This window comes from Oncorhynchus clarkii, chromosome 17, assembly GCF_045791955.1.
Source record: "Oncorhynchus clarkii lewisi isolate Uvic-CL-2024 chromosome 17, UVic_Ocla_1.0, whole genome shotgun sequence".
Classification (NCBI taxonomy): Eukaryota; Metazoa; Chordata; class Actinopteri; order Salmoniformes; family Salmonidae; genus Oncorhynchus; species Oncorhynchus clarkii.
Genome location: NC_092163.1, coordinates 60,153,433 through 60,170,900, shown reverse-complemented (window position 1 = coordinate 60,170,900; position 17,468 = coordinate 60,153,433). Strand labels below are relative to the sequence as shown.

General features: G+C 43.1%; 1 protein-coding gene across 1 annotated transcript in view; it reads left to right on the top strand.

The window, feature by feature from the left end:
* Positions 1–16,969, top strand: part of LOC139371203 (calcium-dependent secretion activator 1-like) — a 162,461-nt gene extending 145,492 nt beyond the window's left edge. Inside the window, exons 34-35 of the mRNA XM_071111390.1 lie at positions 15,216–15,320; positions 16,090–16,969. Coding sequence (XP_070967491.1) covers positions 15,216–15,320; positions 16,090–16,263 — 279 coding nt within the window. The 3' untranslated portion in view covers positions 16,264–16,969. The remainder of the gene's footprint in view (positions 1–15,215; positions 15,321–16,089) is intronic.
* The last annotated feature ends 499 nt before the right edge of the window (positions 16,970–17,468 follow it).

The following is a 17,468-nucleotide window of genomic DNA, read 5'->3' as shown; positions in this document are numbered from 1 at the left end:
TCTTGTCAGCTGAGAGAAATGATGCAGTTTCAAAGCTAATCTTGTGTAATGCCACACATCCTGCCATGGAGCTGAAAGAAAATGGTGCAATTTTAAACATTTTGCCATAACATTTTTTTTAAGCTAATGTGTTCTTATGCGTAAACATTATAACAAAATAAATAGAGGATTATTGAAAAATGTATGAATCCATTATCTTTTCTACATACCGTACTTTCTATTTGGTTTTAGTCATTTAAGTTTACTCTGAAATAATTGTTATATCCCAAAAATGTATTTTCCATCCCGCGACCCACTTGCCCCCCTGCCCATTATGTAGTGGTTCTTGTTTTGATTAATTATTAAAAATGTTAAGGTAATCATGAAGTTATTACCATTTTACAATGTTATTTATCAGACAAAAAAAACAAAACATGTGAACAGCCAACTGTAAAGTTAAGTGTAATCAAATGGCCTTTATGTTGGCTAAATACGTTTTTACTGGAATAGTTTTTTGCCTTCAAGAAATCAACAATTTTTTCCCCCCTGCCCATCCAGGATATCCATTTTCATATGAAATTGAGTTCCATTTGATGTGTGTTGATGGCATCCCATAATAGATGGCTGTGAAGATTATCAGGAGACAAGATTTGAATTCTATTTGATCATAATAGAAACAATTGAATAGATGAGGATGTTGACCTTATAAAAGGACCTTTTGGCCTGAACATTATTATTACTCTGTGTACTGCTGATCATAAGGGGATTACTTTTGAAATCACACAATGCCTTCAAATGAATATCATTATGTACATTTCACACGTGCAGACCAAAACCAAATTCTAAATTCTCTCTTCTCTTTTGATCTTCCTTTGACCAGTAATGATTTGTCTCCCCACGTTTTGTTAGTCGGATTGGTACCCATTAGAATAGCTCCTTTAGAAGGAACCAACAGACCAATCAGATGCGTGGTGGGCATGTCTTAGCCCTATAGAGCAGCCATACTCAACAGGGGGAACGCCAGATTATCCGGACCCAGAACGGGGTCAATACGGACCATGGGTCCCGACTTAAAAATAAATTTAAAATACATTTAAAACAATATTTTTTTTGGGGGGGGGGACTCATTCTGGCTTTCAACTCAATGCTGTTGAGAGTTGTAATTGTAGAATGCACAAGGTGCAATTTCAAATGTTGTAGTACATGGGCAGTTTTCCTCTTATGTCATTCACTGACAGACCTTAGAGAGCTATTTATAACCTGTCAGAAATGGCCAGTTGATTAACTACTAGCCCATTTTAGCTAGATAGGTAAGTTAGGCTAACAACATTTTGTAGTTATGTGCCCAGGGTACTGGTGTTCTCCCTCAGCTTCATGGCAAAATGTGTAGAATTGCAGGAATTACCTTAAAAACAAAACAACAACAAAACTCTCCACCAACAAGATGGGTGTGAACAGTTTGAACAGTTTGGGGTTGCATAGATTGCAAGGTGGGGGTTTGTTCCTATGCCAATAAATGCCAATACCCATTCGGACCTTTGCCATCTAGGAAATTTGTGTGACCGCACCTTCTCAAATATCAGTTGAGTTGAGTACCCGGTTAGGGTCAGATTTTAGTGTGAGGTGTATGACTAGGGCCCTTCCTAAGGATCCATTATAATACCCACCCTCAGCCTTAGACCTGAGCAATGGCTGAGGAGTAACTCCATAAAACGTTCCTCTGAGAAAAATTATGTTTTCAATTGTTCCCCCTACCCTAATCCCTTGGGTCTTGATGCCATTTAGTCAAGGGTTTAGGTGTGTGTGTGTGTGTGTGTGTGTGTGTGTGTGTGTGTGTGTGTGTGTGTGTGTGTGTGTGTGTGTGTGTGTGTGTGCGTGCGCGCGCGCGCGCGCGCCAGTTGATCGGAAGGCATACCTTATGTCGCCTCAGGGTTAATTAGAGTGGAGACATGGATTTCTCCAAGACATCATTAGATGTCATGTCCACCATAATAAGGTTGTGTTTAGACAGGCAGCCCAGTTTGGATATTTTTTCCGCTAATTGGTCTTTTGACCAATCACATCAAATATTTTCACATCAGATATCTTTCAGGGCTGATCTGATTGGTCAAAAGACCATTTACTAGTAAAAAGATCAGAATTGGACTGCCTGTGTAAATGCAGCCTAAGGAGATTACATGAATATGGTTCACTTTATTTAAATATGTGTCAGCAGCACTGCCTTTAGCCCAGGGTGCCATTTGACATCAGACTGACCATATGGGTATACATTAGTGTGTTAAGAAAACAACAACGCCCAAGAAATTAATTAGGATAAGAGACATATTATAAAGTGAATAATGCCTATGTTGTTATTATTTGAGGATTTGACCTCTTCTCTGTCAGTCAAGATTGCTGTCTAGGCACAGCTCTATAGCTCATTGTGCAAATGCCAAGAGGGTGAAACAACTTGTTTTTTTGAATTGTTATTGCATTCAGTGAGAAAAATACTATTTGATTCATGCCATTTTTACGTACCCCAATCCAATCTTTCTGTGATTGCTTTAATAATACAATTTTGTTTGTGAAAATTGAGGCTTGTGTGTGTGTGTGTGTGTGTGTGTGTGTGGGGGGGGGGGGGGGGGGAGTGATGCGGGTATTATTCAACAGTAATGATTAATCTTGCAGAACTGTTCCCAAAGTACAGATGGCTTTTGTGATGTGCTGTAGGTTTTACAGAGGACAGATTTTTCCAAGCTGCCTAAGCAGCACCAAATTGTATGCAGCGATAAAGAGATGAAACTCGCAGTCAGATGGCTAAATTTGTTAAATTCAGGGGCAGGGAAATGGGGAGGGGAAGGGAGAGGGGGAGGGATGGAGCAGGATGAGAGCGAGTTTGTTTTCCTCCTTCTACTACTCTTTCTGGTAGATCTTGAAAGAACAGCTGAAGAGATGAAGATTAAAACAGCTGTGCTTAACGTAAGGGCTCATCGACTTAATGCAGATATCATTGATTAAAAAATACATCTCTTTAGCTGGGGCCAAATCCAGCGCTTCACTGATACACTAGCTGCCTGGTGTGGGCCTCCAGCCTCCAGCACCAGGGAACAGAGAGAGAGCTGCCTGTGGTGGGCGCTAGTTCTAGCTGTTCCCCGGCCAACCAAAGCTACACAGATTACACGGGTCAATTATACACTTAATCTGCCTCCTGGGGATTAGGGCCCAGCTCATTGATTGATTTGAAGTATTTCCCGCTGACCTTGGTAGTTATCAGATCTGTGAGATTGCACGTTATGACTAAGTTAAAACGCTTTAATCGTCACGCAGCAAACTAGTTTATGGCTGGCAGGGGGCAGCGGAGGGGAGGGCGGGAGGGGTTAGATTAGGATTGGGATTTAGGATTGTGCTGCTGCTTCTTACTGTTTCTGTTGCTGCTGGTTTGTGCTTGTGATGATGATGATGATGATGATGATAAGGATAATTGTGACAGACCTGATGCAATACCACTTCACTGTCCCGAACACTTGACCACTTTGCAGGCTCTGGCCAAGCGCAGAGCAGAGCCAAGTGAACAGTTTAATCAACTTGAGCTTCTTGTGCAGCATGCAAAGTTAACTGTAGCAGGGTGGGTCAGGCAGACAGAGAGGAGAGCCAGGGCCAGATAAAGGACAGCTGAATGGAGGGAAAGAAGGAAGGAAGGTTTTAATGAGACCTAGGGTGAGAACTCTGAGTTGTTTCTATGTTGAAGAGATTACTTCATTTCAACGTTAGCTATACAATGTCTTATTTATGTATTTATTTTTACAATACTATTAATGTAAAGTTGTAAAATGTTATTTCTCCGGACAGACATGCCTGTTTGTATATTTAGACATTAAGTGTGAAAAGAAAGTACACTTGGTAGCACTTTATAATAACTCCACGTAATAAAGAATTTATAATGGATTAGTAAATAGTTGATTCATAATTGTTTTATCATTACTTTTACATTTGTACAGTTATTAACACCTTTTAAAGTATTTAATAATTATTCCTAAGATCATTCATTAGATGTTTAATATAGTTCCTTATAAACCAATTACTAATCATTAGTTAAGTCTTTTTGCCTGGCCCCATTTAAAGTGTCGGCTATTTACAGTGTATTTGGAAAGTATTCAGACCCCTGACGTTTTACACATTTTGTTACGTTACAGCCTTATTCTAAAATTGATTAAATAAATGTTTGTTCCTCATCAATCTACACACAATACCCCATAATGACAAAGCAAAAACAGGTTTTTAGCTATGTTTGCAAATGTATTAAAAATAAAAACAGATACCTTATGTATACCTGAATAAGTATTCAGACACTTTGCTATGAGACTCGAAATTGAGCTCAGATGCATCCTTTTTCTATTGATCATCGTTGAGATGTTTCTTCAACTTTATTGGAGTCCGCCTGTGGTAAATTTAATTGATTCGACATGATTTGGAAAAGCACACACCTGTTTAATGGTGCCGACAGAGATGGTCGCCTTGCTGGTCGCCTCACTTCGCGTTCTTAGGAAACTATGCAGTATTTTATTTCTTACATTGTTACCCCAGGAAATCTTAAGTCTTATTACATACAGCTGGGAAGAACTATTGAATATAAGAGCAACGTCAATTTACCAACATTATGACCAGGAATACGACTTTCCCGAAGCAGATCCTCTCTTCGGACCACCACCCAGCACAATGGATTTAATCCCAGCAGCTGACCGAAAACAACAGCGATGGAGAAGGGGCAGACGGAGCGGTCTTCTGGTCAGGCTTCGTAAACGGGCACATTGCTTACCGCTCCTGAGTATACTACAACAATGTCCAGTCTCTTGACAACAAGGTAGACGGAATTCGAGACAAGGGTTGCCTTCCAGAGAGACATCAGAGATTGTAACATTCTCTGTTTCACGGAAACATGGCTTTCTCAAGATATATTGTTGGAATCGGTTCTCCATGCATCACGCCGACAGAGATAAACACCTCACTGGGAAGAGGAAGGTCAGGGGTGTATGCTTTATGATTAATAACTCTTGGTGCAATCATAACAACATACAGGAACTCAAGTCCTTCTGTTCATCCGACCTAGAATTCCTTACAATGAAATGTCAGCCATTCTACCTACCAAGATAATTCTTGTCAGTTATAGTCACAGCTGTGTACAACTCCCCTCAAGCGAACACCAAGACGGCCCTCAAGGAACTTCATTGAACTCTATGTAAATTGGAAACTATATATCCGGAGGCTGCATTTATTGTAGCTGAAGATTTTAACAAAGCAAATTTGAGAACAATGCTACCTAAATTGTATCAGCATATTGATTGCACGACACGTAGGGCTAATACTCTTGACCACTGCTTGTCTAACTTCTGTGGTGCATACAAAGCCCTCTCCCGCCCTCCCTTCAGGAAATCCGACCACGATGCCATCTTGCTCGTCCCGGCTTATAGGCAGAAACTCAAACAGGATGTACCAGTGACGAGAACCATTCAACACTGGTCTAACGAATCGGAAACCACACTCCAAGATTGTTTTGATCACGCGGACAGGAATATGTTCCAATCAGCCTCAGAGGACAATATTGACCTATATGCTGACTCGGTGAGTGTGTTTATAAATTAATGCATTGGAGACGCCGTAGCCACTGTGACCATTTAAAACCTACCCTAACCAGAAACCGTGGATGGATGGATGGCGGCATTCGCATAAAACTGAAAGAGCGATCCACCGCATTTAACCATGGAAAGGGGTCTGGAGATATGGCTGAATATAAACAGTGTAGTTATTCCCACCCCAAGGCAATCAAACAAGTGAAATGCTGGTACAGGGACAAGGTGGAGACGTATGTGGCAGGGTCTACAGGAAATCACAGACTACAAAAACAAAATCGGCCACGTCACGGATACCGACGTCATGCTTCCACACAAACTACCTTCTTTAACCGCTTTGAGGATAATACAGTGCCACTGTTTCGGCTCGCTAACAAAGTCTGCGGGCCCCCCTCTCCTTCTCAGTTGCTGACGTGAGTAAAACATTTAAACGTGTTAACCATCGCAAGGCTGCTGGCCCAGAAGGCATCCCTAGCTGTGTCCTCAGAGCATGCGCAGACCAGCTGGCTAGTGTTTTTGCAGACATATTTAATCGCTCCCTATCCAAGTTTGTTGTCCACACATGCTTCAAGATGGCGCCCATTGTTCCTGTACCCAAGAAGGCAAAGACAACTGAATTAAATGACTACCCCCCCATAGCACTCATTTCTGTCATCATGAAGTGCTTTGAGAGGCTAGTCAAGGATCATATCACCGCCACCTTACCGGCCACCCTAGACCCACTTCAGTTTGCATACCGCCCCAACAGGTCCACAGATGACGCAATCGCCATCACACTGCACACTGCCCTATCCCATCTGGATAAAAATAATACCTATGTAAGAATGCTGTTCATTGACTACAGCTCAGCATTCAGCACCATACTACCCTCCAAGCTCATCATCAAGCTGGAGGCCCTGGGTCTCAACCCCTCCCTGTGCAACTGGGTCCTGGACTTTCTGACGGGCCGCCCCCAGGTGGTGAAGGTAGGAAACAACATCTCTACTTCGCTGACCCTCAACACTGGGGCCCCACAAAGGTGTGTGCTCAGCCCTCTCCTGTACTCCCTGTTCACCCACGCACGCCTCCAACTCAATCATTAAGTTTGCAGATGACATAACGGTAGTGGACTTGATAACCAACAATGACGAGACAGTCTACAGGGAGGAGGTGAGGGCACTCTGAGTGTGGTGTCAGGAAAACAGACTCTCACTCAACGTCAACAAAAAACAAAGGAGATGATCGTGGGCTTCAGGAAACAGCAGAGGGAGCACCCCACTATCCACATCGAGGGGACAGCAGTGGAGAAGATGGAAAGTCTTAAGTTTCTGGGTGTACATATCACAGACAAACTGAAATGGTCCACCTACACAGACAGTGTGGTGAAGAAGGCGCAACAGCGCCTCTTCAACCTCAGGAGGCTGAAGAAATCTGGCCAAATCCCTGACTCATTTTTACAGATGCACAATCGAGAGCATCCTGTCGGGCTGTATCACAGCCTGGTACGGCAACTGCACCACCCTCAACCGCAAGGCTCTCCAGAGGTTGGTGCGGTCTGCACAACGCATCCCCGGGGGAAAACTACCTGCCCTCCATGACACCTACAACACCCGTTGTCACAGGAAGGCCAAAAAGATCATCAAGGGCAACAACCACCCGAGCCACTGCCTGTTCACACCGCCATCATCCAGAAGTAGAGGTCAGTACAGGTGCATCAAAGCTGGGACTGAGAGATTGAAAAAAACGCTTCTGGCTCAAGGCCATCAGACTGTTAAATAGCCATCACTAATTCAGAGAGGCTGCTGCCTACACTGAGACCCAATCACTGGACACTTTAAATAAATGTATCACTAGTCACTTTAAACAATGCCACTTTAAATAATGCCACTGTTGTTTACATATCTTACTTTACTCATATCACATGTATATACTGTATTTTATATAATCTATTGCACCTTGCCTATGCCGTTCTGCCATCGCTCATCCATATATTTATATGTATATATTTTCATTCACCCCTTTAGATTTGTGTGTATAAGGTAGTTGGTGGAAATTGGTAGATATTACTTGTTAAATATTACTGCACTGTTGGAACTAGAAGCACAAGCATTTCGCTACCCTCGCATTAACATCTGCTAACCATGTGTATGTGACCAATAAAATGTTATTTGATTTGATATAAGATCCCACAGTTGACAGTGCATGTCAGAGCAAAAACTAAGCCTTGAGGTTGAATTGTGTTGAGGCAAAGATCTAGGGAGGGGTACCACAACATTTCTCCAGCATTAAAGGTCCCCAAGAACAGAGTGCCCTCCATCATTCTTCAATGGAAGAAGTTTGGAACCAACAAGACATTTTCTAGAGCTGGCCCCGGCCAAACTGAGCAATTTCGGGGATAAGGGCCTTTGTCAGGTAGGTGACGAAGAACCCAATGAGGAGATGGGAGAACCTTCCAGAAGGACAACCATCTCTGCAGCACTCCACCAATCAAGCCTTTATGGTACAGTGGCCAGACGGAAGCCACTCCTCAGTAAAAGGCACATGACAGTCTGCTTGGAGTTTGCCAAAAGCCACCTAAAGGACACTCATACCATGAGAAACAAGATTCTCTGGTCTGATGAAACCAACATTGAACTCTTTGGCCTGAATGCCATGTGTCACATCTGGAGGAAACCTGGCACCATCCCTACAGTGAAGTATGGCGGTGGCAGAATCATGCTGTGGGGATGTTCTTCAGCGGCAGAGACTGGGAGACTGGTCAGGATCAAGGGAAATATGAACTGAGCAAAGTACAGAGAGATCCTTGATGAAAACCTGCTCCAGAGTGCTCAGGACCTCAGATTGGGTGAAGGTTCACCTTCCAACAGGACAATGACCCTAAGCACACAGCCAAGACAACGCAGGAGTGGCTTTGGGACAATTCTGAATGTTCTTGAGTGTCCCAGTCAGAGCCCGGACTTGAACCTGATCAATCATCTCTGGAGAGACCTGAAAATAGCTGTGCAGCAATGCTCCTCATCCAACCTGACAGAGCTTGAGAGGATCTGCAGAGAGGAATGGGAGAAACTCCACAAATACAGGTGTGCCAAGCTTGTAGTGTCATACCTGTCACGCCCTGATCTGTTTCACCTGTCCTTGTGCTTGTCTCCACCCCCTCCAGGTGTCGCCCATCTTCCCCACTTATCCTCTGGGTATGTATACCTGTTTTTTCTGTCTGTCTGTCTGTGCCAGCTCGTCTTGTTTGTTCAAGCCTACCCGCATTTTGTCTCAGCTCCTGTTTTCCCTAGTCTCTCTTTTTCTTGTCCTTCTGGTTTTTGACCCTTGCCTGTCCTGACCACTCTGCCTGTCCCTGACCCTGAGCTTGTCTGCCGTCCTGTACCTTTGCCTCTACTCTGGATTATCGACCACTGCCTGCCTTGACCTGTTGTCTGCTTGCCCCATTGTTACAATAAACATTGTTACTTCACACAGTCTGCAATTGGGTCTTACCTTATAATACCCAAGAAGACTCAAGGCTGTGATCACTACCAAAGGTGCTTTAACAAAGTACTGAGTAAAGGGTCTGAATACGTATGTAAATGTGATATTTCCGTTTTTATCTGAACCTGTTTTGCTTTGTCATTATTGGGTAATGTGTAGATTGAGAAAAGGGTTGAATAAGGTTGTAACGTAACAAAATGTGGAAAAAGTCAAGGGGTCTGAATACTTTCCGAATACACTGTATACTTTATAAATACTTTATAAATGTTTTGAATGACTAGTGTAATTTCTCACAGAAGATTGACATGCCATTGGTAGACATTCCAGCAGTACCTGATGCTATTTAAGGTCTCAAAATAGCCCCTAAAACACATCAATGGTTAAACAATAAACTCACAATACATTGGATGCGTAAGAAAATATATTGAACATTTTATTCCAAAGCAGTCACATTGTTGTAATAAAATAAAGTTTTTAGTCTGAAAATGCTAACATAAGCGTTTCATGGCAGTGACCTTTCTACCAAAAACAAAGTGTGGATTGCAGTTCTCCTCCAGAGTAGTCTAATCTCAGTCAACCCAGAACTATTCAACTATTTAACTTTTGAGTTCTTGTTAGTAATGGGAGTTCCAGTTTGCGAACTCCACGAAAAAGGTAACTCTCAGCCAAAAAAGCATTATAGTAAACATCTTATGAATGGAGTAATGAATTATAAATTATGAATAAACTATTTACTAATCCATTATAAATACTTTATTAGGTGGAGTTATTATAAATAGCTACCCATGATTTATCTGCTGTTGTTGTTCTCCATCCAGTGTTTCATTTTGGATAATTTGTTTTTTCACTTTTACAAATGAAATACTGTGTTGGCCTTACTGAATACTATACTATATTCATGACGTGCTATATTTTATTTATTGAAATGTTTTGTTTAGTGCTGTTGATCTTTATCAGTTGGATTAACTTCATATCAAATTACATCAACAAAAATAGAAGCGAACATGTTTACTATTAAAACAAAAGCGTAATTTACTCTTGGAAAATCTACGTTGTCACAAATATGGTTGAAGAAATGTGTTTATGGCTTAGGGGGATGAGGACATGTTAACATAACGCAGGCTATTCTTAGGATATTAAAAAAACATATATGTAATAATATCTGCTATTTAGCAGGCGCTTTTATTCCTAAGCAACTTACAGTAGTGCCTGCATACGTTTTAATATTGGTGGTCCCAGCGGGAATTGAACCTGCAATCTTGTCATTGCAAATGCAGTGCTCTACCAACTCAGCCACAGAGGACCACAATGATGTGTTTTTTCCATGTAAACCCATGATCTCATTATGTTGATATAAACCAATAGTGAAAAGGGTGTCTAGAATGGATGATGAATCTGAACAATAGTAGGATAGAATAATAAAAGACTAAGGATAACAAACAGGTAGTATATTGATTCACTGTGACTGTTGAAAATATGTCAAAAGGTTTCGCTTCCTTTTAATGAAGCCTGTAAGCAGCTTAGACTCTTTATAATTACTGAGGGAGCATTTTGTTTCCATCCATCTACCCTCACTGTGATCTCAGACTCTGGCATAAATCCCTTCTGACTTACCCCAGAGGTCCATGTCAGTGGTCAAAACCAGATGAGGGCAGGAATGGATGAATAACATAAGATGAGGGAAATGGAATTAAATGAAGCTGTCTTTTATGTTGAGTGGGACAAGTCCCACTGTTTGGTGAAGGGGGGTGATCGGGTTGGTTGATCACACATACATTACATACACACACCATTTTCTCTCTCTTTCTCTCTCTGTGTCTTTCTTTCTCTGTTTCCCTCTCTTTCTCCCTCTTTATCTAAAGGGAGGTATGGTGGCATTTGTTTGATTAACTTGTCTGACAAAAGTGACAGCTGCTTGCGGGTGCGTGTGGATGAGAGGCTCAGTGCGGGTCCCTCTTTGTACATCTGTCAGCGGAGAGGCAGGGGGAAAGGGTGAAAAGAGACAAATTGGTCCCGAAAGGCAGGCCATTCACCTTCTGCACCCCCTCTCCGCCCCCCCGTCCCTCCTTCCCATTCAGGTGCTCGGCGGGATCCTCAAGTGCTTGCTGGCTTATTCCATTTCGCTCCCCCTATAGAGTCTGAAGCCCACAAGTGTTTTACCCGTCATTCTGAGCCCCTCAATCCGCCTCTAAGCGGCCTTTTGTGAGGAGAATGGCTCACTTTGCTCAGACCGTGGCTCTGTTTTTTTCTCCACTGAGCTTTTCTGTCCTTTATTGTGTGTTTACTCAATGACGCTGCGTAGTCCATAATTCCGACCGTTTCGTTCCTCACAACAAGCTCTTTCTCTCTTTTTTTAACCATGTTTTTGTAAATTACTCTCTTATTTGGACACTGTAATCAGTTCAACTGACACTCACTAGTGTAATGTGACTGGTGCTTTTGTGAGAGACTCGGATTTCAACAGAAAACAGTTCAGAAACGATTGAGACCCTCTCGCTTGCTTTCATTTGATATAAACATTTATGTTAGCCTTGTGTTAGATATGCAAAGAACACTTATTGTTAACCTGATTTATTTCAAATTTATTTTAAAGAAAGACTGATTATCATAGTGATCTAGTAGTGGTTGGGCACACAGAGGATTTTTGTTCCACTTAAGGTTGCGCTGAAGCGTATGAATTGTTGGCTGGGCTCTCCTTTGTATAGGCGGCACAATCAGAACAGTTTGAAGCCCATAAGCTTGCTGAGCCTGAAACTTTATTTCAATTCTGCCATTCAGAGCACTGCGCTCCCCGAGGTTTAGAGGAGTAGAAAGGAGAGCGGTTAGAGCAGAGCGCAGGGCGCTGGCAGGATCTGAGGGCTACAGCAGTGGCGGTGCTCTCCCAGCGTGGAGGGACATGGTTAGGGCCGTCAGCTTCCTGTGAAAGGACTGACTACCCCTGGGGTCAGCTTAGCCCTAATGGGGGGGGGGGGGGGTGAAGGGACCTGGGGGTCACCGGTGTGGGTTACTATGGTAATTGAGTTCTGTCATCAATGGGCCTCCTCTCATGAGCTATAAAGCAGACAATAACAGGCAGGCAGCAGTGGTGAAAAGCAAGCAGGTAGGATTACTCTGCCCCTTTGTCGTAAGTGCATAATGTCTTGTAGTCAGATTTAAAGACTTCTCAACCCCCGGGTCCTCCCCTCAGCTGCCCACTGGGGGGCCTAATTTAGCGGCCCGAGCTGCCAGCTAGACCAGTGTGGACAGCTCTTTTTAACCACTAACAAAGCCCTGCACTAGACATCCTGGCCAAGAGTGCTGGAGAAAGGTTGTGCCTTCGATCGGCCCTACCACTCTTTAATGGATTTTTTAAGAATGTTTGGTTTTCATTTTAAGGGGCTTGGAGTGTGGAGGCGTACTGTGTGTGTGTGTGTGTGTGTGTGTGTGTGTGTGTGTGTGTGTGTGTGTGTGTGTGTGTGTGTGTGTGTGTGTGTGTGTGTGTGTGTGTGTGTGTGTGTGTGTGTGTGTGTGTGTGTGTGTGTGTGTGTGTGTGTGTGTGTGTGTGTGTGTGTGTGTGTGGAAGAAGGAAAAAGTAGTGGTGCATTATGTCTCTCTGAAACACAGCGACCTCCCCTCTCCTTTAAAACTATGCCTGTCGCTTTGCATTAGCATTGTCGCAGCAACAATCATCATTCCATGCCTCCCGCTAATTGCAGACACAGCTGGGTTCCAGCAGGACACCTACTACACACCCCAGCCTCGCACCAACCAGGCCCAATCTGTGGAGCACTGACATACACACAAATGCAGTACACTCTCTCCTACTGCAAGGTCCCAGCCTGTTCAGACCAGATCCAATCTGGTATGTAGCACTGACACATACACAATCACATGCACACACACAGACCTACACACAATAACACACACACACACACACACACATTACCACCAGCAAGGGCAGAAAGAGGCAGAGTCGCAGGTTGCTTGTAATCCCCCTGTACCCCCCATGGAGGGCCCTGCCTCTCCTCCAGCATTCCTGCTTTTTTGTGATTTTTGGGGGCCCAGCACAAAGGCCTAAGCCGACCCCTTACCAGTGCTCTGTCCCAGCCTCGCAAAGGAGGGGTGAGGACTCATGAGGTGTGTGAAAGAAAAGGGGGGGTGTTTGTATATGCATGTGTGTATGCGCACGTATGTGAATGTATTCATGTGTGTGTATTTGTGGGACGGGTGTATGTGTGTATGCATTGGGATACAAGGGGAGGGGTGTGCAGATTTGCACTGAATTCTGTTGGTTGCCCCCCTGCCAGGCGTTATGGCTTCCTGTAACATGTCAGATATGAGTGTGAACACCAGGTTCAAGGCAGGGTGTTGTGTGTGGTGGTGGTGGTGGTGGTGGTGAAGGGGAATGGGGAGGAGGTTAGTGTTGCAGGGGGCAGGAGGTCTCACTGACTCCCAGCTCATCACTCCAAGGGGGATGGGTCCTGCAGATGTTCATGTATGTATGTGTGTGATGAAGCAGTGGAACTCCTACCCGTACGCACACGAACACACGAACACACACAAAGACACACAACCCCCCAAAACCTCCATTATCCAATCCCTAATATCAGAACTCGTTAGAATGTCACAGATTTAGTCCCTGTTGGGTTTTGACATTATTTATTCAGAGCCATATTACATGTGTTTTGGCTGTCAGCTATTGCTAGCCTCCTGCTGATCCCAATCGAGCCTAAAAAGAGTGAGTTCCTGGGTGTGTTCATCTGCTCTGAGAAATTGGTTAGGGTTTGTTAGTCTGTTCATAGTTGAACAAAGCAAGAGTGCCATCACTGTTCATTTCACAAGCCTGGCATCAGAGTCCGTCTGTCTCCAAGTTTCGCTTGAGCACACACACCCACATGTATATATCCCACTGCTCCTCATTGCTGCTTCACTGTGGAATGTGGTCAACTTAAGAGAAACCTCTTAGAAGCTTCTGTTTGGTATGAAATGGCATATTTTATCATAAATGACCAGTGTTCTCTAGAAGATGACTGAAGGTTATTATCAGAACTGAGACTGGGAAGGAGAATGTGACAGAAGAGTGAAATAATGGGTTCAAGTAATAATGGGTGGGGGGAGTGATGAAATAACCCTATTCAGAGGTTATGAAAGTGAGTGAGAGAGTTGAGCAAAGATAAAGAGAGGAGAGCATGTGGAGGCTAAGGCTGACAGGGAGAGATGGAAGACCGGCAGAGGGAAATATGAGAGAGAGAGAGAGAGAGAGAGAGAGAGAGAGAGAGAGAGAGAGCAGTCACTCCAGGCCTGGCCTCTAGATGGGGGGTTGTGCTTGGGCCGAGATCACAGCCCTGCTGCCATGGCGATACCTTCACAGGCACAGAGCGGCAGAGAGGAAGCTGCCACAGTGATACACACGCAGCAGGTCACCACAGTGATTCAGGCCTTTATGTTGTACTCTTACTTACCCTAGCACAACTCCAAGGAGTAGCTACATCGTCACCTCGTGGAGCAGGAACTGAAGATGTGTATACTGTTGTCACTACTGGGGTATGTTCACTTGAAATGTTAAGTAGCTACTGATACCTACTTTCTATTGAGCTCCCTGATAGAACATTTTCCGTGTGGACTGAAAAAAAAATATCATATTTATTGAGTCTTTTTTGTACATGTGTAAAAAGGACAGTGCAGAAGGCCTTTCGTTGACAGAGTGAATTTCAGCAACACAAACTCAGTCACCCCAGATATGTCCCCCTCCTCCTTGCTTCTCTCTGACTGTTGAGCACTGGTCCACTCTGATTAGCATCAGCCTGCTCTGATCATTACCAATCAATTAAACTTCAAACAGGACTCAGCCCACAGATAAACATCTGGAGCCTCTCGGCTAGCTTCTCCGACTAGCTGCTGCTCCGGTTATAGAAGAAGTTCTTCCAGTTTACTCTCCCCTCAGCTGAGAGAGGGAGACAGCGAGAGGGAGTCAGTCAGAGGGGAATGAGTGAGTGAAAGAGACGGAGAGGGAGTTGTTGAGATGGAGAGAGAATGAGAGGGGGATAGAGACGAGAGGAGAAAGACAGAGGGCCTGAAGGAGTGAGCGTGTAAATTCCGATGAAATGCTGGTTCTGCTCTTTTTCTGTATTCTGGTTGTCTGTGTGTGTGTGTGTGTGTTTTGCTGGAGAATGCTGTGTTTTTGTGTTGCAGCAATGGTACACCAGCACCATGAACCTCCTGGGTACGTGGCTAACTGACCGGATGGACCTGCAGCTCCATGTCTACCAGCTCAAGATCCTAATCAGAGTAGCCAAGGTAAGACAAGCTCAGCAACCAGGGTCTCGCAAACCAATTGGTCATTAGTTCAAAGTAATATATAGATCGATAGATATCACAATCAAGTAGTGTAGAATTCCAACATTTCTCGTCTTAATCTGTGACCCTTATTAAATGAGTTGTGAGCTACCTTCTCTTGGGTTGATATAAAGCCTAGTAGTGACAGCAATTGGTTCTCTAACCTGTATTAATATTTCAGTGTGAGCAGTAACTACTAAGTCCTACCAGCATACCATCACGTCATACATTTATTTCTGTTCTCTGAGAGACTTTCTCCCTATACATGCAGTAGTGACTGGTAAGGGCTGATCAGTACATGCATGCATGGGATCTTGCCTGACATGCAACATATAGTTTTTAGTGCCTTGTGTTTTGATGATTTAGTACACGTGTCTTTTGGGAAAATGCTACTCATGGGTAACTTGCTAAAGGTCTAAAATATTGTGAACTATTAAGTGTCCTCTTCTCATTGTGTCCGCTGCATTTTTACTGATATGAAAACACAGGTTAGGTGAACGCATTATAACACCTGTCTGCTGTCACCTGTCTAATTCTTTAATGATTTAGATGGAGGAAAGGAGATGAGGAAAGGAGGCCACCCTAGACAATCGAGATGTACCCAAACATTGCAGTGCATTCCTGGCTTCATGTCCTCTCTTGCCTTAGCAACTGACTGAGAATGCTTCCTCTGTGTGCTAGTCCCAACCCCGACCAGTGTTTTTATTCTCTTGGGGGTTTGTTCTTCCAGAAAAAGTACCGTGACTTCCGGCTGCAGGGCGTCCTGGACTCCACGCTGAACAGTAAGATGTATGACACGGTGCGGAACAGACTGACCCTGGAGGAGGCCACGGCGTCGGTGAGGGAAGGAGGGATGGCGGGCATATCCATGAAGGACAGTGATGAAGACGATGATGATGTCTAGATCAACATCACGGGATGAAGGGGCCATTCGCATCCGTCTTAACCTGTGAATCAATGCATGTACTGTACCTACCAACTGTGTTATTTTTCTCTGTCAGATAGAAATACCCACAAAGAACAAAAATACAAATTAATAACTGAATATAGAAATTATAATGATATTAGTATAGTATATAGTATATTATAATTATGAAATATATTTAATTGTTTAACTAAATTGTAGGTGTTTTATGAAAAAAGTTAGCGGAGATTTCTGGCTCATTCACCTAAATCCACTCCTTAATTTTCCTAAGCAATATGGAGAACCATGTGTATGTGGTGTTGAGTACAATGATTTGGGGTAATGCTTGGTGTGTCCATGTTGAATGCAAACCTGTTGAGGCGCTTTGTTAACGTACTGTGAAAACAGTAATGGTACATCATTGTGAGGAGGAGAGTAGGACCTCCTATTGTTCTTATTCCTCTCAGAGCGAATGTCTACTGCCTAAAGGGAACCAAACCACAGTCAGACAGACAACCTATTTGTATCTAGGTTGCAATACATAATAAAACGTAGCTATCCATCCTCTTAACAACATCAATGTAGAAGTGACTTTTGTCGACTGAATTCAGTACTACTACAAAAATGTTCCCTCACTGGTAAAACATTTAGCCCCCTTTTTAAACAATGTCGTTTTTTAAAATGCAATATTTTCATTGTTTCGTTGTTATAGCTTGTGGATGTGTTTATTGATCATTTTATGTTTCAATTTTCTATATATATATATATATTAGTAACAGTGAGCTCCAAAAGTATTGGGACAGTGACAAATGTTTTGTTGTTTTGGCTCTGTACTCCAGCACTTTGGATTTCAATTATTCAATGACGGTGAGGTTAAAGTGCAGACTGTCAGCTTTAATTTGAGGGTATTTTCCTCCATATCGTGTGAACCGTTTAGAAATTACAGTACTTTTTGTACATAGTCCCCCCATTTAAAGTAGTAAAAAATAATTGGTCCCATATTCATAGCACACAATGACTACATCAAGCTTGTGACTACAAATTTGTTGGATATATTTGTTGTTGGTTTTGTTGTATTTCAGATCATTTCATTCCCAATAGAATTGAATGGTAAATAAGGTATTGTATTTTTTTGTAAATAAGAATAGAATATGTTTCTAAACACTTCTACATTCATGTGGATGTTACCATGATTATGGGATAAT